This window comes from Pseudophryne corroboree, chromosome 7, assembly GCF_028390025.1.
Source record: "Pseudophryne corroboree isolate aPseCor3 chromosome 7, aPseCor3.hap2, whole genome shotgun sequence".
Lineage (NCBI taxonomy): Eukaryota > Metazoa > Chordata > Amphibia > Anura > Myobatrachidae > Pseudophryne > Pseudophryne corroboree.
In genome coordinates, this window is record NC_086450.1 from 64,102,851 (window position 1) to 64,125,293 (window position 22,443).

The 22,443-nt window shown below is 47.7% G+C and overlaps 1 protein-coding gene across 2 annotated transcripts in view; it reads left to right on the forward strand.

The window, feature by feature from the left end:
* LOC134944569 (transient receptor potential cation channel subfamily M member 8-like) overlaps positions 1-22,443 on the forward strand; it is a 145,593-nt gene that overhangs the window by 101,737 nt on the left and 21,413 nt on the right. For both annotated transcript variants that reach the window (XR_010181900.1, XM_063933238.1), the window contains one exon: positions 2,518-2,695. Coding sequence is in view for 1 of the 2 variants with exons in the window: in XM_063933238.1 (XP_063789308.1) it covers positions 2,518-2,695 (178 nt within the window). In the remaining variant the exon portion in view is untranslated. The remainder of the gene's footprint in view (positions 1-2,517; positions 2,696-22,443) is intronic.

A 22,443-nucleotide genomic window follows, 5' to 3' on the forward strand; every position in this document is an offset into this window, starting at 1 on the left:
ACTAACAGTGGTATCAGTGAGTCTGCTACTTGCCCCTCCCTCACTGTCACCTGCCCCTCTGTCACTGTCACCTGCAGCCGGGTGAGGGATATGGGGACACACATAGTGGGGCCAGGTGAGGGATATGGGGACACACATACTGGAGGCCCGGTGAGGGACATGGGGGTACACATACAGGGGGCCGGGTGAGGGATATGGGGAAACATGTAGTGGGGCCGGGTGAGGGACATGGTGACACACATAGTGGTGGGTGGGTGGGTGAGGGATATGGGGACACACATAGTGGGGCCTGGGGAGGGATATGGGGACACACTTACTGGGGGCCCGGTGAGGGATATGGAGACACACATACAGGGGGCCTGGGGAGGGATATGGGGATACACATACTGGGGGCCCGGTGAGGGACTTGGGGGTACACATATAGGGGGGTAAGTGAGGGATATGGGGACACACATAGTGGGGCCTGGTAAGGGACATGGGGACACACATACTAGGGGAGTGGGTGAGGGAAATGGTGACACATATAGTGGGGCCTAGTGAGGGATATGGGGACACACATAGTGGGGCCTGGTGAGGGATATGGGGACACACAGTGGGGCCTCGTGAGGGACATGGGGACACATATACTGGGGGAGTGGGTGAGGGATATGGTGACACACATAGTGGGGCCTGGTGAGGGATATGGGGACACACATACACAGGCTTCAGCAGCTGCAGTGATAATAGATGCTGGGGCAGAGCTGCATTGCTCTCCTCAGATTGTGACTTAGCTGCACCCAGCGGAGGAGGAGCTCAGGCAGCACACAGGACGCAGCAGATCAGAGTTGCAGATCCTGAATAAAGGGGCTTCCATCGGCTCCACCATAATTTTTTCTGTTGACCTGCAGCATTGAGGAGAAAGAGAGGGGACAGGCAGCAGTGTACACTGCTAGAGCCCGCCCTCACTCTCTGACAGCACTCGTGGCTCCCCGTTCCGCCCCCGGGCCCACATTTACTTGCTGGTGATCACTGATCACCATGTGGTGATCGGTGGTTCTTCCTCCGCTTCCCGTGCGCGCTGCGTAGCGGCGCCCTCCTGGTTCCCATATGGCAGAATGCTGCGGCTAAGCACATTCTGGGGCTGGCTCTAGGGCCGGCTCTGGCGCTGCCCGCACTATTTATTCGCAGCACACAGCATGCTCCGCTGTAGTTGGTGGCGGCGGCATGCACAGGCAGGAGATTGCGGGTCCGGTTGTAAGGCGCTTCTCTCATGTTTGGGGGGAGCGAGCTGCCCCTTGCCCCACCCCCCTCCCTTACATTCCGACACCCCTGGCAGCAGATACTCAGTTCTTTTGAGTATCACCAGTGCTATTTTTCAGCAGGAACTATCAGGAACTGAGTTCCTGAACCTCTCATTAAATATAACATCATCAGGAACTGGGTTCTTGAACCTCATTAAATATGACATCATCAGGAACTGGGTTCTTGAACCTGTCCTGGGCCAAAATGTATTTTCCATAAGGTGAGTTTTATTTTAAAGTTGATTTTGAGTGCCTTCTTTTTTTATAAACTATAGTTTTATTTTAAAGTCCATTTTGAGTGCCTTCTTTTCTTAAAACTATATATCATCTGTCTATCTATAACTTTTGAAATAGCTCCGCCCCCATACCCGTAGTTCCTGAACCTATTAAAAAAAAAGTACTGGTGTATCTGGCACTGCTAGGGCATTGTGTAACTGGCACTGCTGGGGGCATTGTGTAACTGGCACTGCTGGGGGCATTGTGTATCTGGCACTGCTGGGGCATTGTGTAACTGGCACTGCTGGGGGCATTGTGTATCTGGCACTACTGGGGCATTGTGTAACTGGCACTGCTGGGGGCATTGTGTATCTGGCACTACTGGGGAAATTGTGTATCTGGCACTGCTGGGGGCATTGTGTATCTGGCACTACTGGGGCATTGTGTAACTGGCACTGCTGAGGGCATTGTGTATCTGGCACTACTGGGGCATTGTGTAACTGGCACTGCTGGAGGCATTGTGTATCTGGCACTACTGGGGACATGTGTATCTGGCACAATGTCCCCACAATGCCCCCAGTAGTGTTTCAGGCACTACTGGGGGCATTGTGTAACTGGCACTATTTGGGGGCATTATGTGTATATATGGTAGTACTCAGGGCATTACGTGTTTAAAAAAAGTTTATGTACCAATTGATGCTCCTCCCCTTTGGTAGCTCCACCCACATCACCTTTCACCTCTGCCCCGCACACAGTTCCTGAACCTATTTTCCTACAAAAATAGCACTGAGCTCCACCACAGAAAAAAATGCACTGTTAGTGCTCTCATCTAACCAAATAGTAAAATCTATTCATATGAGTCACATAGAGCCATTAGGAAATTATGAAGAATGTAATTAAACCTGACAGAGAACACTTTTTGGAGCCATGAAATAATACTGTGCTGAGGTGTGCAAAGTGCGTTGATTCCATTCCCTTACAGTCCCGTCATTACCGCTGATGTCCTCTGTCCTTCTCCTAGGCACCACTATTGATTTGGACCACTGCACTTTTACTGGGAATGAGTCAAAACCGCTGTGTGTAGAGCTGGATAGCCACAACAACCATAGATTCCCCGAATGGATCACAATCCCCCTGGTCTGTATCTACATGCTCTCCACCAACATCCTGCTTGTTAACTTGCTCACTGCCATGTTTGGGTAAGTAACATATAAAGAAAATTATTTTTCACAATTTGTTGTGAATTTTGTTATATCTGCTATCTAATCCCCCTAATTACAACAAGGGATAACACTGCCATAACTGGCAAAGCTTTAGGGCCAGAGTACAGTATACTGGGCGGGATGTACTAATGTACATCGCCGCCCTGTGCCACGATGCTGATCGCATATGTACTTACATATGCGATCAGCATTGCGGAGGACAGCTCTTCCGATAAGAGCTGTCCTTCGCGATGCACCACGGCAGCCTGACTTCTGGGATTCGGCCCCAGGAGTCAGTCTGCACATGCGCAGGGTGACGGGGGTGGCCGCAAGGCATGCTGGGAGGGATCCGATCGGATCCCTCACACAGCGCCGCGGAGAGAAGCCCATAGGCTTCTATGGACTATCGCCAGCTGAAGCTGGCGAACCCCGCCGCGGCGCTGACCTGCCGGCCGGAGGATGGTGCATCAGGAAAATGCGGTAAACAGGGGGGTTACCGCATTTTCCGATTAGTACATCCCGCCCACTGTAATACCATGTAGGATTGCCAGATCATCCATTTCTCTATCGTCCTAAGTGGATGCTGGGGTTCCTGAAAGGACCATGGGGAATAGCGGCTCCGCAGGAGACAGGGCACAAAAAAGTAAAGCTTTTACCAGATCAGGTGGTGTGCACTGGCTCCTCCCCCTATGACCCTCCTCCAGACTCCAGTTAGATTTTGTGCCCGAACGAGAAGGGTGCAATCTAGGTGGCTCTCCTAAAGAGCTGCTTAGAGAAAGTTTAGCTTAGGTTTTTTACTTTACAGTGAGTCCTGCTGGCAACAGGATCACTGCAACGAGGGACTTAGGGGAGAAGTAGTGAACTCACCTGCGTGCAGAGTGGATTTGCTGCTTGGCTACTGGACACTAGCTCCAGAGGGACGATCACAGGTACAGCCTGGATGGTCACCGGAGCCGCGCCGCCGGCCCCCTTGCAGACGCTGAAGAGAGAAGAGGTCCAAAATCGGCGGCTGAAGACTCCTGAGTCTTCATAAAGGTAGCGCACAGCACTGCAGCTGTGCGCCATTTTCCTCTCAGCACACTTCACACAACAGTCACTGAGGGTGCAGAGCGCTGGGGGGGGCGCTCTGAGAGGCAAATAAAAACCTTATTAGAGGCAAAAAATACCTCACATATAGCCCACAGAGGCTATATGGAGATATTTAACCCCTGCCTAACTTCAAAAATAGCGGGAGAGGAGCCCGCCGAAAAAGGGGCGGGGCCTATCTCCTCAGCACACAGCGCCATTTTCTCTCACAGAAAAGCTGGAGAGAAGGCTCCCAGGCTCTCCCCTGCACTGCACTACAGAAACAGGGTTAAAACAGAGAGGGGGGGCACTGATTTTGGCGATATTGTATATATATAAAAGATGCTATAAGGGAGAAACACTTATATAAGGTTGTCCCTATATAATTATAGCGTTTTTGGTGTGTGCTGGCAGACTCTCCCTCTGTCTCCCCAAAGGGCTAGTGGGTCCTGTCCTCTGTCAGAGCATTCCCGGTGTGTGTGCTGTGTGTCGGTACGTGTGTGTCGACATGTATGAGGACGATGTTGGTGAGGAGGCGGAGAAATTGCCTGTAATGGTGATGTCACTCTCTAGGGAGTCGACACCGGAATGGATGGCTTATTTAGAGAATTACGTGAGAATGTCAACACGCTGCAAGGTCGGTTGACGACATGAGACGGCCGACAATCTATTAGGACCGGTCCAGGCGTCTCAGAAACACCGTCAGGGGTTTTAAAAACGCCCATTTACCTCAGTCGGTCGACACAGACACAGACACGGACACTGAATACAGTGTCGACGGTGAATAAACAAACGTATTTCTCATTAGGGCCACACGTTAAGGGCAATGAAGGAGGTGTTACGTGTTTCTGATACTACAAGTACCACAAGAAAGGGTATTATGTGGGAGTGAAAAAACTACCTGTAGTTTTTCCTGAATCAGATAAAATAAAATGAAGTGTGTGATGATGCGTAGGGTTACCCCGATAGCAAATATTGGCGTTATACCCTTTCCCGCCAGAAATTAGGGTACGTTGGGAAACACCCCTTAGGGTGATAAGGCGCTCACACGCTTATCAAGTGGCGTTACCGTCTCCAGATACGGCCGCCCTCAAGGAGCCAGCTGATAGGAAGCTGGAAAAATATCCTAAAAAGTATATACACACATACGGTGGTTATACTGCGACCAGCGATCGCCATCAGCCTGGAGATGCAGTGCTGGGTTGGCTTGGTCGGATTCCCTGACTGAAAATATTTTATTCATGTAGAGCATTTAATAGGATGCATTCTATATATATGTATGTGAGATGCACAGAGGGATATTTGCTCTCTGGCATCAAGATAAGTGCGTTGTCCATATCTCCCAGAAGATGTCAGGGACACGACAGTGGTCAGGTGATACAGATCCCATACGGCAGATGGAAGTATTGCTGTATAAAGGGAAGGAGTTATTTGGGGGTCGGTCCATCGGACCTGGGGACCACAGCAACAGCTGGGAAATCCAACCTTTTTTACCCCAAGTTACATCTCAGCTAAAAAAGACACCGTCTTTTCAGCCTCAATCTTTCCTTTCCCATGAGGGCATGCAGGCAAAAGGCCAGTCATATCTGCCCAGACATAGAGGTAAGGGAAGTAGACTGCAGCAGGCAGCCCTTTCCCAGGAAAAGAAGCCCTCCACCGCGTCTGCCAAGTCCTCAGCATGACGCTGGGGCCGTGCAAGCGGACTCAAGGTGGGGGGGTAGTCTCAAGAGTCTCAGGGCGCAGTGGGATCACTCGCAAGTTGACCCCTAGATCGTACGAGTATTATCCCAGGGGTAAAGATTGGAGAGTCGAGACATCTTCTCCTCGCAGGTTCCTGAAGTCTGCTTTACCAACGGCTCCCTCCGACAGGGAGGCAGCATTGGAAACAATTCACAAGCTGTATATCCAGCAGGTGATAATCAAAGTACCCCTCCTACGACAAGGAAAAGGGTATTATTTTTCCACACTATATTGTGGTACTGAAGCCAGACGGCTTGGTGACACATAGTCTAAATCTAAAATGTTTTGAACACTTACATAAAAGGTTCAAATCGAGATAAAGTCACTCAGAGCAGTGATAGCGAACCGGAAAAAAGGGGACTATATGGTGTCCCTGGACATCAAGGATTACCTCCATGTCCAAATTTTGTCCTTCTCATCAAGGGTACCTCTGGTTCGTGGTACAGAACTGTCAATATCAGTTTCAGACGATGCCGTTTGAATTATCCACGGCACCCCGGGCCTTTTTACCAAGGTAATGGCCGAAAAGATGTTTCTTCAAAGAAAAAAGGCATCTAAATTATCCCTTACTTGCACGACCTAAAAAGGGCAAGTTCCAGAGAACAGTTGGAGGTCGGAAGAGCACTATCTAAAGTAGTTCTTCGACGGCACGACTGGATTCTAAATATTCCAAGAATCGCAGCTGTTTTCCGACGATACGTCTGCTGTTCCTAGGGATGATTCTGGACACGGTTCAGAAAAAGGTTTTTCTTCCCGAGGAAAAAGCCAAGGAGTTATCCGACCTGTCAGGAACCTCCTAAAACCAGGAAAGGTGTCTGTACATCAATGCACAAGAGTCCTGGGAAAAATGGTGGCTTTTTACGAAGCAATTCCATTCGGCAGATTCCATGCAAGAATTTTCCAAAGGGATCTGTTGGACAAATGGTCAGGGTCGCATCCTCAGATGCACCTGCGAATAACCCTGTCGCCAAGGACAAGGGTATATCTTCTGTGGTGGTTGCAAAAGGCTCATCTATTGGAGGGCCGCAGATTCGGCATACAGGATTTGATCCTGGTGACCACGGACGCCAGCCTGAGAGGTTGGGGAGCAGTCACACAAGGAAGAAACTTCCAGGGGGTATGGACGAACCTGGAAAAGTCTTTTCACATAAACATTCTGGTACTAAGAGCAATCTAAAATGCTCTAAGCCAGGCGGAACCACTCCTGCAAGGAAAACCGGTGTTGATTCAGTCGGACAACATCACGGCGGTCGCCCATGTAAACAGACAGGGCGGCACAAGAAGCAGGAGTGCAATGGCAGAAGCTGCCAAGATTCTTCGCTGGGCGGAGAATCACGTAATAGCACTGTCAGCAGTGTTCTTCCCGGGCGTGGACAACTGGGAAGCAGACTTCCTCAGCAGACACGATATTCACCCGGGAGAGGGGGGTCTTCATCCAGAAGTCTTCCACATGCTAATAAACTGTTGGGAAAGACCAATGGTAGACATGATGGCGTCTCGCCTCAACAAGAAACTGGACAAGTATTGCGCCAGGTCAAGAGATCCACAGGCAATAGCTGTGGACGCACTGGTAACACCTTGGGTGTACAAATCAGTATATGTGTTTCCTCCTCTGCCTCTCATACCAAAGGTATTGAAGATTATACGGTGAGGAGGAGTAAGAACAATACTAGTGGCTCCGGATTGGCCAAGAAGGACTTGGTACCCGGAACTTCAAGAGTTGGTCACGGACGACCCGTGCCCTCTACTTCTGAGAAGGGACCTGCTACAACAGGGTCCCTGTCTCTTTCAAGACTTACCGCGGCTGCGTTTGACGGCATGGCGGTTGAACGCCAGATCCTAAAAGGGAAAGGCATTCCAGAAGAAGTCATTCCTACCTTGATTAAGGCAAGGAAGGAAGTCACCGCGAAACATTATCACCGCATTTGGCGAAAATATGTCGCGTGGTGCGAGGATCGGAGTGTTCCGACGGAGGAATTTCAACTGGGTCGTTTCCTACATTTCCTACAATCAGGATTGTCTATGGGTCTCAAATTGAGATCTATTAAGGTTCAAATTTCGGCCCTGTCAATATTCTTCCAAAAAGAATTGGCCTCAGTTCCTGAGGTACAGACTTTTGTTAAAGGAGTACTGCATATACAGCCTCCTGTGGTGCCTCCGGTGGCACCGTGGGATCTAAATGTAGTTTTAGATTTCCTCAAATCCCATTGGTTTGAACCATTGAAAAAGGTGGATTTTAAATGTCTCACATGGAAAGTGACTATGTTACTGGCCCTGGCTTCCGCCAGGAGAGTATCTGAATTGGCGGCTTTATCTTATAAAAGCCCTTATCTAATCTTCCATTCGGATAGGGCAGAACTGAGGACTCGTCCGCATTTTCTCCCTAAGGTGGTATCAGCGTTTCACCTGAACCAACCTATTGTGGTGCCTGCGGCCACTGGCGACTTGGAGGACTCCAAGTTGTTGGACGTTGTCAGAGCCTTAAAAATATACATTTCAAGGACGGCTGAAGTCAGAAAATCTGACTCGCTGTTGATACTATATGCACCCAACAAGTTGGGTGCCCCTGCTTCTAAGCAGACGATTGCTCGTTGGATTTGTAACACAATTCAACTTGCTCATTCTGTGGCAGGCCTGCCACAGCCTAAATCTGTTAAGGCCCATTCCACAAGGAAGGTGGGCTCATCTTGGGCGGCTGCCCGAGGGGTCTCGGCATTACAATTCTGCCGAGCAGCTACGTGGTCGGGGGAAAACACGTTTGTAAAATTCTACAAATTTGATACCCTGGCAAAAGAGGACTTGGAATTCTCTCATTCGGTGCTGCAGAGTCATCCGCACTCTCCCGCCCGTTTGGGAGCTTTGGTATAATCCCCATGGTCCTTTCAGGAACCCCAGCATCCACTTAGGACGATAGAGAAAATAAGAATTTACTTACCGATAATTCTATTTCTCGGAGTCCGTAGTGGATGCTGGGCGCCCATCCCAAGTGCGGATTATCTGCAATACTGTACATAGTTATTGTTAACAAATTCGGGTTATATTGTTAAGGAGCCATCTTTAAGAGGCTCTTTCTGTTATCATACTGTTAACTGGGTTTAGATCACAAGTTGTACGGTGTGATTGGTGTGGCTGGTATGAGTCTTACCCGGGATTCAAATTGCCTCCCTTATTGTGTACGCTCGTCCGGGCACAGTACCTAACTGGAGTCTGGAGGAGGGTCATAGGGGGAGGAGCCAGTGCACACCACCTGATCTGGTAAAAGCTTTACTTTTTTGTGCCCTGTCTCCTGCGGAGCCGCTATTCCCCATGGTCCTTTCAGGAACCCCAGCATCCACTACGGACTCCGAGAAATAGAATTATCGGTAAGTAAATTCTTATTTTCCTAAACAATACAGTGCAGTAGCACCAATGGGAATAGATCATTGCGTTGACCCTAATAAGGTCGACAGTCAATAGGTCGACATGGCATAGGTCAACTGGGTCAAAAGGTGACGGGGTCCTTAGGTCAACATGTAAAAGATAGACACCTGAAAAGGCCGACAAGTACAAAAGGTTGACACATGAAAAAGGTCCACTTGGAAATGGTCGACACATGAAAAGGCTGACACAACATTTTTCAATTTTTTGGGGTGTAATATTCTTTGTTAAAGCACATAAAACCCCAATTAGTGTAACGCGTCCCCTTCATGGCTCACTTCACTCGCCACACTTTGGGCAAGATGCATCACTCCACTACTGCTGCGCTCGGCACAGGTTACTATTCACAATCGTAGTCCATGTGGATGGTAAAGGGTGAAAAAGTTGAAAAAATAAAAAACTTGTGTCAAAAATTGTAATGTTGACCATTTTAATACTTGTCCACTGTATGAGTCGACATATCGACTGTCGACCTAATTAGGAGCGACCTATCATCCGGATACCAGTGCCATTATTGTCAGTCCATATCCTCACAGACTATTTAATCGGTTGCCATAAAAAACTCAGCTTTTCGGAGTTTGGTACACAGGGTTCAGGCTGTAGTCCTCATTGACAATAATGTAGGTGACCATATTATCCCTTTTACCTGGGACACTCATGGATTACACAGGTTCTGTGGCTGATTAAAACCAGCTGAAATGTAGGCTTGAAGTCAGACAGCCACAGAACCTGTGTAATTCATGAGCGTCCCAGGTAAAAGGGATAATATGGTCACCCTAAATAATGGGGACTGCAATCTGCTGTGCTAATTAGTCTGCAGGAGATTTCTGTGAGATCCCCCTCATTAGGCTATTATAACAAAGCGGGGCAACATAAAATTATGCGGAAACTGCAATTTCTACATTATGTTATGAAAAGAGAAACCTTGATAACTAGGCCCCTAGTGTTGGCATTTTAAACTGTAATGAAACTTGAATTGACTTGAAACTTGCCAATATCTGAGGAGAATCAGCAATTAAATCAGCATACAGTCATCATACAAGTTGGATAATTGATCGCAGTGAACACATAACAGCATCATTCTTACTATGGTTCCCAAAATAAGTGTTACATAGCAGAAAGAGAATTTGATAGCAGATAAGAACCACTTGGCCCATCTAGTCTGCCCCTTTTTTTTACCATATTTTTATCTCAAACCTTATTTAATCCTTATTTCTTTGTAAGGATATCCTTATGTCTATCCCAAGCATGTTTAAATTGCTCTACTGTCTTAACCTCCACCACCTCTGATGGGAGGCTATTTCACTTGTCCACTACCCTTTCTGTGAAGTAATGTATCCTCAAATTTCCCCTGAACCTCCCCCCCCTCCAGTCTCATTGCCTGTCCTATTGCTTCTCTTCATTTGGAGAATGTTTCCCTCCTGGACTTTGTTAAAACCCTTGATATATTTGAAAGTGTCTATCATGTCCCCCCTTTCCCTTTTCTGCTCCAAACTATACATATTGAGATTTTTTTTTTGTATATGTAGTCCCACAAACAGGGGCAAATTTAGGGGTCAGGCCCATTTTTGGTCATCCCCCATCAGGCCACTGCACCGCCCCCCCCCCCCGCCCCCTTCATGTTGGGGCTTGTTCCAATACCTCCAGACCACCAAATTAGTCCCAACCTCACCCCCACAATCTCCTGCACCAAAATATACTGCCCATTGCCCCCCTGCCAGATGCGATATTAAAAAAATAAGTTGCAATGACAAAACAAAAATCCCCTGGACTGATCTGCCCATTGGCCTATCAGGGCTGTCATGTAAGGGAGCCTCTTGTGCTGCCCCCCAGCAGGTGCGTGATCCTAGGCATGTGCCTTACGTGCCTGGTGGGAAATCCACTACTGCCTATTTATGTAATTATAGTAGCTTCTATTAAACATTTAAAAATACACTGAAAATATTAATATTAACTAGAGATGAGCGGGTTCGGTTCCTCGGAATCCGAACCCGCCCGAACTTCATGATTTTTTACACGGATCCGAGCGACTCGGATCTTCCCGCCTTGCTCGGTTAACCCGAGCGCGCCCGAACGTCATCATGACGCTGTCGGATTCTCGCGAGGCTCGGATTCTATCGCGAGACTCGGATTCTATATAAGGAGCCGCGCGTCGCCGCCATTTTACACGTGCATTGAGATTGATAGTGAGAGGACGTGGCTGGCGTCCTCTCCGTTTAGAGAAGAAATAGATAGGAGAGTGAGAGTGAGACAGTGACACTTCATTTACTGGAGCTTAGGAGGAGTACTCAGACAGAGAGTGCAGAATTTTGCTGATAGTATTAGTTAGTTATACTAGTGACAGAGTGAGACAGTGACACTTCATTTACTGGAGCTTAGGAGGAGTACTCAGACAGAGAGTGCAGAATTTTGCTGATAGTATTAGTTAGTTATACTAGTGACTGACCAGTGACCACCAGTGCAGTTTTATATTATTTAATATAATCCGTTCTCTGCCTGAAAAAACGATACACAGTGACTCAGTCACATACCATATCTGTGCTCAGCCCAGTGTGCTGCATCATCTATGTATAATATCTGACTGTGCTCACACAGCTTAATTGTGGGGGAGACTGGGGAGCAGTTAGGTTATAGCAGGAGCCAGGAGTACATATTAAAATTAAACAGTGCACACTTTTTTTCTGCAGGAGTGCCACTGCCAGTGTGACTGACCAGTGACCTGACCACCAGTATAGTATACTATATTGTATTGTGATTGACTGTCTGCCTGTAAAAGTTAAACACACGTCGTGTGACTTGTGTGGTGTTTTTTTATTCTATAAAATAAAAAACTCATTCTGCTGACAGACAGTGTCCAGCAGGTCCGTCATTATATAATATATACCTGTCCGGCTGCAGTAGTGATATATATATATTTTTTATATCATTATTTATCATCCAGTCGCAGCAGACACAGTACGGTAGTTCACGGCTGTAGCTACCTCTGTGTCGGCACTCGGCAGTCCATCCATAATTGTATACCACCTACCCGTGGTTTTTTCTTTCTTTCTTCTTTATACATACTACATCTCATTATCATCCAGTCTATATTAGCAGCAGACACAGTACAGTACGGTAGTCCACGGCTGTAGCTACCTCTGTGTCGGCACTCGGCAGTCCGTCCATAATTGTATACCACCTACCCGTGGTTTTTTTTTTCTTTCTTCTTTATACATACTACATCTCATTATCATCCAGTCTATATTAGCAGCAGACACAGTACAGTACGGTAGTCCACGGCTGTAGCTACCTCTGTGTCGGCACTCGGCAGTCCGTCCATAATTGTATACCACCTACCCGTGGTTTTTTTTTTCTTTCTTCTTTATACATACTACATCTCATTATCAACCAGTCTATATTAGCAGCAGACACAGTACGGTAGTCCACGGCTGTAGCTACCTCTGTGTCGGCACTCGGCAGTCCGTCCATAATTGTATACCACCTACCCGTGGTTTTTTTTTTCTTTCTTCTTTATACATACTACATCTCATTATCATCCAGTCTATATTAGCAGCAGACACAGTACAGTACGGTAGTCCACGGCTGTAGCTACCTCTGTGTCGGCACGCGGCAGTCCATCCATAATTGTATACCACCTACCCGTGGTTTTTTTTTCCTTTCTTCTTTATACATACTACATCTCATTATCATCCAGTCTATATTAGCAGCAGACACAGTACAGTACGGTAGTCCACGGCTGTAGCTACCTCTGTGTCGGCACTCGGCAGTCCGTCCATAATTGTATACCACCTACCCATGGTTTTTTTTTCTTTCTTCTTTATACATACTACATCTCATTATCATCCAGTCTATATTAGCAGCAGACACAGTACAGTACGGTAGTCCACGGCTGTAGCTACCTCTGTGTCGGCACTCGGCAGTCCATCCATAATTGTATACCACCTACCCGTGTTTTTTTTTTCTTTCTTCTTTATACATACTACATCTCATTATCATCCAGTCTATATTATCAGCAGAAACAGTACAGTACGGTAGTCCACGGCTGTAGCTACCTCTGTGTCGGCACTCGGCAGTCCGTCCATAATTGTATACCACCTACCCGTGGTTTTTTTTTTCTTTCTTCTTTATACATACTACATCTCATTATCAACCAGTCTATATTAGCAGCAGACACAGTACGGTAGTCCACGGCTGTAGCTACCTCTGTGTCGGCACTCGGCAGTCCGTCCATAATTGTATACCACCTACCCGTGGTTTTTTTTTTCCTTTCTTCTTTATACATACTACATCTCATTATCATCCAGTCTATATTAGCAGCAGACACAGTACAGTACGGTAGTCCATGGCTGTAGCTACCTCTGTGTCGGCACTCGGCAGTCCGTCCATAATTGTATACCACCTACCCGTGGTTTTTTTTTTCTTTCTTCTTTATACATACTACATCTCATTATCATCCAGTCTATATTAGCAGCAGACACAGTACAGTACGGTAGTCCACGGCTGTAGCTACCTCTGTGTCGGCACTCGGCAGTCCATCCATAATTGTATACCACCTACCCGTGGTTTTTTTTTTCTTTCTTCTTTATACATACTACATCTCATTATCATCCAGTCTATATTAGCAGCAGACACAGTACAGTACGGTAGTCCACGGCTGTAGCTACCTCTGTGTCGGCACTCGGCAGTCCGTCCATAATTGTATACCACCTACCCGTGGTTTTTTTTTCCTTTCTTCTTTTTACATACTACATCTCATTATCATCCAGTCTATATTAGCAGCAGACACAGTACAGTACGGTAGTCCACGGCTGTAGCTACCTCTGTGTCGGCACTCGGCAGTCCGTCCATAATTGTATACCACCTACCCGTGGTTTTTTTTTCTTTCTTCTTTATACATACTACATCTCATTATCATCCAGTCTATATTAGCAGCAGACACAGTACAGTACGGTAGTCCACGGCTGTAGCTACCTCTGTGTCGGCACTCGGCAGTCCGTCCATAATTGTATACCACCTACCCGTGGTTTTTTTTTCTTTCTTCTTTATACATACTACATCTCATTATCATCCAGTCTATATTAGCAGCAGACACAGTACAGTACGGTAGTCCACGGCTGTAGCTACCTCTGTGTCGGCACTCGGCAGTCCATCCATAATTGTATACTAGTATCCATCCATCTCCATTGTTTACCTGAGGTGCCTTTTAGTTGTGCCTATTAAAATATGGAGAACAAAAATGTTGAGGTTCCAAAATTAGGGAAAGATCAAGATCCACTTCCACCTCGTGCTGAAGCTGCTGCCACTAGTCATGGCCGAGACGATGAAATGCCAGCAACGTCGTCTGCCAAGGCCGATGCCCAATGGCATAGTACAGAGCATGTCAAATCCAAAACACCAAATATCAGTAAAAAAAGGACTCCAAAACCTAAAATAAAATTGTCGGAGGAGAAGCGTAAACTTGCCAATATGCCATTTACCACACGGAGTGGCAAGGAACGGCTGAGGCCCTGGCCTATGTTCATGGCTAGTGGTTCAGCTTCACATGAGGATGGAGGCACTCAGCCTCTCGCTAGAAAAATGAAAAGACTCAAGCTGGCAAAAGCAGTAGCACCGCAAAGAACTGTGCGTTCTTCGAAATACCAAATCCACAAGGAGAGTCCAATTGTGTCGGTTGCGATGCCTGACCTTCCCAACACTGGACGTGAAGAGCATGCGCCTTCCACCATTTGCATGCCCCCTGCAAGTGCTGGAAGGAGCACCCGCAGTCCAGTTCCTGATAGTCAGATTGAAGATGTCAGTGTTGAAGTACACCAGGATGAGGAGGATATGGGTGTTGCTGGCGCTGGGGAGGAAATTGACCAGGAGGATTCTGATGGTGAGGTGGTTTGTTTAAGTCAGGCACCCGGGGAGACACCTGTTGTCCGTGGGAGGAATATGGCCGTTGACATGCCTGGTGAAAATACCAAAAAAATCAGCTCTTCGGTGTGGAAGTATTTCACCAGAAATGCGGACAACATTTGTCAAGCCGTGTGTTCCCTTTGTCAAGCTGTAATAAGTAGGGGTAAGGACGTTAACCACCTCGGAACATCCTCCCTTATACGTCACCTGCAGCGCATTCATAATAAGTCAGTGACAAGTCCAAAAACTTTGGCCGACAGCGGAAGCAGTCCACTGACCAGTAAATCCCTTCCTCTTGTAACCAAGCTCACGCAAACCACCCCACCAACTCCCTCAGTGTCAATTTCCTCCTTCCCCAGGAATGCCAATAGTCCTGCAGGCCATGTCACTGGCAATTCTGACGAGTCCTCTCCTGCCTGGGATTCCTCCGATGCATCCTTGCGTGTAACGCCTACTGCTGCTGGCGCTGCTGTTGTTGCTGCTGGGAGTCGATGGTCATCCCAGAGGGGAAGTCGTAAGCCCACTTGTACTACTTCCAGTAAGCAATTGACTGTCCAACAGTCCTTTGCGAGGAAGATGAAATATCACAGCAGTCATCCTGCTGCAAAGCGGATAACTGAGGCCTTGACAACTATGTTGGTGTTAGACGTGCGTCCGGTATCCGCCGTTAGTTCACAGGGAACTAGACAATTTATTGAGGCAGTGTGCCCCCGTTACCAAATACCATCTAGGTTCCACTTCTCTAGGCAGGCGATACCGAGAATGTACACGGACGTCAGAAAAAGACTCACCAGTGTCCTAAAAAATGCAGTTGTACCCAATGTCCACTTAACCACGGACATGTGGACAAGTGGAGCAGGGCAGGGTCAGGACTATATGACTGTGACAGCCCACTGGGTAGATGTATGGACTCCCGCCGCAAGAACAGCAGCGGCGGCACCAGTAGCAGCATCTCGCAAACGCCAACTCTTTCCTAGGCAGGCTACGCTTTGTATCACCGCTTTCCAGAATACGCACACAGCTGAAAACCTCTTACGGCAACTGAGGAAGATCATCGCGGAATGGCTTACCCCAATTGGACTCTCCTGTGGATTTGTGGCATCGGACAACGCCAGCAATATTGTGTGTGCATTAAATATGGGCAAATTCCAGCACGTCCCATGTTTTGCACATACCTTGAATTTGGTGGTGCAGAATTTTTAAAAAAACGACAGGGGCGTGCAAGAGATGCTGTCGGTGGCCAGAAGAATTGCGGGACACTTTCGGCGTACAGGCACCACGTACAGAAGACTGGAGCACCACCAAAAACTACTGAACCTGCCCTGCCATCATCTGAAGCAAGAAGTGGTAACGAGGTGGAATTCAACCCTCTATATGCTTCAGAGGTTGGAGGAGCAGCAAAAGGCCATTCAAGCCTATACAATTGAGCACGATATAGGAGGTGGAATGCACCTGTCTCAAGTGCAGTGGAGAATGATTTCAACGTTGTGCAAGGTTCTGATGCCCTTTGAACTTGCCACACGTGAAGTCAGTTCAGACACTGCCAGCCTGAGTCAGGTCATTCCCCTCATCAGGCTTTTGCAGAAGAAGCTGGAGACATTGAAGGAGGAGCTTACACGGAGCGATTCCGCTAGGCATGTGGGACTTGTGGATGGAGCCCTTAATTCGCTTAACAAGGATTCACGGGTGGTCAATCTGTTGAAATCAGAGCACTACATTTTGGCCACCGTGCTCGATCCTAGATTTAAAACCTACCTTGGATCTCTCTTTCCGGCAGACACAAGTCTGCTGGGGTTGAAAGACCTGCTGGTGAGAAAATTGTCAAGTCAAGCGGAACGCGACCTGTCAACATCTCCTCCTTCACATTCTCCCGCAACTGGGGGTGCGAGGAAAAGGCTCAGAATTCCGAGCCCACCCGCTGGCGGTGATGCAGGGCAGTCTGGAGCGACTGCTGATGCTGACATCTGGTCCGGACTGAAGGACCTGACAACGATTACGGACATGTCGTCTACTGTCACTGCATATGATTCTCTCAACATTGAAAGAATGGTGGAGGATTATATGAGTGACCGCATCCAAGTAGGCACGTCACACAGTCCGTACTTATACTGGCAGGAAAAAGAGGCAATTTGGAGGCCCTTGCACAAACTGGCTTTATTCTACCTAAGTTGCCCTCCCACAAGTGTGTACTCCGAAAGAGTGTTTAGTGCCGCCGCTCACCTTGTCAGCAATCGGCGTACGAGGTTACATCCAGAAAATGTGGAGAAGATGATGTTCATTAAAATGAATTATAATCAATTCCTCCGCGGAGACATTGACCAGCAGCAATTGCCTCCACAAAGTACACAGGGAGCTGAGATGGTGGATTCCAGTGGGGACGAATTGATAATCTGTGAGGAGGGGGATGTACACGGTGATATATCGGAGGATGATGATGAGGTGGACATCTTGCCTCTGTAGAGCCAGTTTGTGCAAGGAGAGATTAATTGCTTCTTTTTTGGGGGGGGTCCAAACCAACCCGTCATATCAGTCACAGTCGTGTGGCAGACCCTGTCACTGAAATGATGGGTTGGTTAAAGTGTGCATGTCCTGTTTTGTTTATACAACATAAGGGTGGGTGGGAGGGCCCAAGGACAATTCCATCTTGCACCTCTTTTTTCTTTTATTTTTCTTTGCGTCATGTGCTGTTTGGGGAGGGTTTTTTGGAAGGGACATCCTGCGTGACACTGCAGTGCCACTCCTAGATGGGCCCGGTGTTTGTGTCGGCCACTAGGGTCGCTTATCTTACTCACACAGTCAGCTACCTCATTGCGCCTCTTTTTTTCTTTGCGTCATGTGCTGTTTGGGGAGGGTTTTTTGGAAGGGCCATCCTGCGTGACACTGCAGTGCCACTCCTAGATGGGCCCGGTGTTTGTGTCGGCCACTAGGGTCGCTTATCTTACTCACACAGTCAGCTACCTCATTGCGCCTCTTTTTTTCTTTGCGTCATGTGCTGTTTGGGGAGGGTTTTTTGGAAGGGCCATCCTGCGTGACACTGCAGTGCCACTCCTAGATGGGCCCGGTGTTTGTGTCGGCCACTAGGGTCGCTTATCTTACTCACACAGTCAGCTACCTCATTGCGCCTCTTTTTTTCTTTGCGTCATGTGCTGTTTGGGGAGGGTTTTTTGGAAGGGCCATCCTGCGTGACACTGCAGTGCCACTCCTAGATGGGCCCGGTGTTTGTGTCGGCCACTAGGGTCGCTTATCTTACTCACACAGTCAGCTACCTCATTGCGCCTCTTTTTTTCTTTGCGTCATGTGCTGTTTGGGGAGGGTTTTTTGGAAGGGCCATCCTGCGTGACACTGCAGTGCCACTCCTAGATGGGCCCGGTGTTTGTGTCGGCCACTAGGGTCGCTTATCTTACTCACACAGTCAGCTACCTCATTGCGCCTCTTTTTTTCTTTGCGTCATGTGCTGTTTGGGGAGGGTTTTTTGGAAGGGCCATCCTGCGTGACACTGCAGTGCCACTCCTAGATGGGCCCGGTGTTTGTGTCGGCCACTAGGGTTGCTTATCTTACTCACACAGTCAGCTACCTCATTGCGCCTCTTTTTTTCTTTGCGTCATGTGCTGTTTGGGGAGGGTTTTTTGGAAGGGCCATCCTGCGTGACACTGCAGTGCCACTCCTAGATGGGCCCGGTGTTTGTGTCGGCCACTAGGGTCGCTTATCTTACTCACACAGTCAGCTACCTCATTGCGCCTCTTTTTTTCTTTGCGTCATGTGCTGTTTGGGGAGGGTTTTTTGGAAGGGACATCCTGCGTGACACTGCAGTGCCACTCCTAGATGGGCCCGGTGTTTGTGTCGGCCACTAGGGTCGCTTATCTTACTCACACAGCGACCTCGGTGCAAATTTTAGGACTAAAAATAATATTGTGAGGTGTGAGGTATTCAGAATAGACTGAAAATGAGTGGAAATTATGGTTTTTGAGGTTAATAATACTTTGGGATCAAAATGACCCCCAAATTCTATGATTTAAGCTGTTTTTTAGGGTTTTTTGAAAAAAACACCCGAATCCAAAACACACCCGAATCCGACAAAAAAAATTCGGTGAGGTTTTGCCAAAACGCGGTCGAACCCAAAACACGGCCGCGGAACCGAACCCAAAACCAAAACACAAAACCCGAAAAATTTCCGGCGCTCATCTCTAATATTAACCTCATGTTAATACCAAATTACTATAATATAAATCTACAAAATGCTAACTTGCTCTCACAATCATAGAACAAACAAAAACTTACAATTAGTGACACATCGCTGTAAGCAGCTAAGAGCCTGCAACCGAAAAGTAACCTAACTTTCTATTTTCCTAAACACTGATATACTTGAGCCAAGCAATGTAAGAATTATAGGCTAGACCAGAGGTTCCCAAGCGCGTTCTTCAAGGCACCCTAACGGTTCAGTTATTAACGATATCCATGGCTCCACACAGATGGTTAAATCAAATTGACTAAGGTACTAATTAAATCACCTGTGGCCAAGCATGCTTATACTTAAAACCTGGTCCATTAGGGTGCCTTGAGGACCGATTTTGGGAACCTCTGGGCTAGAGCCAAAATGTACATAAGAACAATAACAGCCGTAGCAGCAGCCATTTTGTTGATGCCAAAGTTCATGAAGCTTACTGTAGGCAGATTTCCACAAAAATGAGATGCAGTGCGATGTTACTAGTGTTTGGTTGGTGTTTTTATGCGTGGTTTGTAAGCTTTGAGAATTACTAAAGGCAAAAGCATTCATCATAAGCCAGTGCTTCCCAAACCTTTTTGAATCACGGCGCCCTAGAGTATCAGAATTTTTTTTACGGCAGCCATAGGCCAAAAGTTTCTTATTGAGAAATTTAGAAAGAAATATTAAATTAAAAAAAATGTGTTTATATGTCATCCTTAGGGTCAGTTGTGTGGTGAGGGACAAGATCTGCTTCTGTTTGTCCACATATTTTGTGATTGACAGCCACCAGCACTGTTTTTACCTATTACATTGACCATACATTTGTTTAATTGATCCTGGGCCAGCAACCCAGGGCACCCCTGCAAGTGTTCTGAGGCACCCCAGGGTGCCACGGCACACAGTTTGAGAACCACAGTCATAAGTATTACGTCAAAGCACCAGTACTGAAATCACAACGTGGAATGACTATAAATTGTGCAATTTATGAAGTGATAGTTTTTAAAATATCATCTCTAACTGCCAGATAAATGGCAGAATGTCATATTATGCATGACAGCATGCTATTTGACTATACTGCCTGTGGACATAAGGGGTGTATATAACAGTGGGGCAAAAAAGCATTTGGACAGCCACCGATTGTGCAAGTTGACCCACTTAAAAAGATGAGAGAGGTCTGTAATTTCCATCATAGGTACACTTCAACTGTGAAAGACAGAATCTGGAAAAAAAACTAGGAAATCACATGTATGATTTTTAAACAATTTATTTGTATATTCTTGTGGAAAACAAATATTTGGACAATCAAAAAGTTTAAAGGCCCATACACATTAGACGATGTCGCTCTGTGAGCGACATCGTCTAACGTTTCCCCCCTCCCGTGCCGGTGGCCGCCTGTACGCACTGAGCGATATGACAGCTCATATCGCTCAGTGACGTCACGCCCCCCGCCAGCCCTGCATGAAGGTCGTGGACGACAGTCCACATCCTTCATGCATGCCCTACCGACAGCGACGATCGTTGCCGACCCGCGGGGCCGCGCATCAGTCGTCGCTGGCGGCATACACACTTAACGATAAAATGAGCGACGTCGCTCAAGGAGGGGGAAAATGAGCGACGTCGCTCATTATATCGTTAAGTGTGTATGGACCTTAACTCAGCACTTTGTAATATAACCTCGGTTGGCAATTACAGAGGTCAAACGTTTCCTGTAGTTCTTGACCAGGTTTGCACACACTGTAGCAGGTATTTTGGCCAACTCTTCCATGCAGATCTTCTCTAGATCTGTCATGCTTTGCGGCTGTCACCAGGCAACACAGGCTTTCAACTCCCTCCACAGATTTTCTATTGGGTTGAGGTCTGGAGACTGGTTAGTGGTTAGGCCACTCCAGGACCTTGAAATGCTTCTTACGGAGCCACTCCTTAGTTGCCCAGCCGGTGTGTTTGGGGTCATTGTCATGCTGGAAGACCCAGCCACGTTCCGTCTTCAATGCTCTTACTGAGGGAAGGAGGTTTTTGCCCAAAATCTCACAATACATGGCCCCATTCATCCTTGTCAGGTTCGGTTTTGTTTGTGTCCCCGGAGGGGGCGCTAGTGGGTCAGTGGAGGTAGGAGGGAAGAAGTGAGGAGGCTGGATTAAGTTTCTGCGCATGGGCGCAATGATGTTTTATTAACAGAAAGTTCACAAAGGCAGCAGAAATAAACAATAAGGAATGCAATGTAAATGGTGCAGCGTGAAAGCTGAGAGTCTATGGCAACAGAAATATGACAACTGATGAATGATAACTGATGAAATGATAATCTGGTATGGGAACCAGAGTAGTTTAAAACGTGGAGCCAGCAGAGATGGTTGTATACAGCAAACCTGGTAGCAGGGGCAGGAGACTAGCAAAGTTCACAGTGCAGGTGATGAGGCACAGGCAGCAAGCAAGCTGCATCACAGGTGAGGTGATGGAATGCACCTGGAGTGAGAGTCTCTACTGCTGAGGCTGAAGCACACTGTGTTGGAGATTAGTGTGAAGCCTGTAAATAAATGCTGGTGTTGCTGAAGCTTGTAGTTCCACGGAGCTGTAGGAAGATAACCAGGAACACGGAGTCACAGGTAGGTAACCAGGAACACGGAGTCACAGGTAGGTATCCAGGAACACGGAGGAACAGGTACCAGATCCAGACACATGGGTCGCAGGAGTGACACAAAGTTCAGGACAACCTCAAGCTCATCCTGCAGCTCCTGATATACCCCTTCACGTGCAGGCATTGGCTGGAGTAGCTTGAGGGGGTGCGGCCAAGCTCCGGATTGGCCGCCGCACTCAGACTGGGAAGGACTGTCATGGCGGCGCCCATGCCGCGGCCCGGCGGGAACGCGGCATGCTCACACGCCCGCTGACAACAGGAGCGCTCCCAGGCCCAGGATGACATCCAGCGACAGGGAGACGGGTGACAGCAGAACGTAGGGACCCCGGACGGAGTCCGCACCGATGGACAGATGTGACAGTGGTGAGTCGATTCCTGACAATCCTCTCCTTAATACAGATCAGTCGTCTTGCTCCCTTTGCAGAAAAAAGCCCCAAAGCATGATGTTCCCACCCCCATACCACAGTGGGTATTTTGTTCTTGGGATGCCATTCATTATTCTTCTCCCTCCAAACACGGCGAGTGGAGTTTATACCAAAAAGTTTGATTTTGCTCTCATCTGACCACATTACATTCTCCCAATCCTCCTCTGGATCATCCAGATAGTCACTGGCAAACTTTAGATGGGCCTGGACGTGTGCAGGATTTCAATCCATGACAACGTAGTGTGTTACTAATGGTAACCGTTGTGACTGTGGTCCCAGCTCTCTTGAGGTCATTGACCAGGTCCCTGTGTAGTTCTGGGCTGATTCCTCACCGTTCTCAAGATAATTGATACCCCACGAGGTG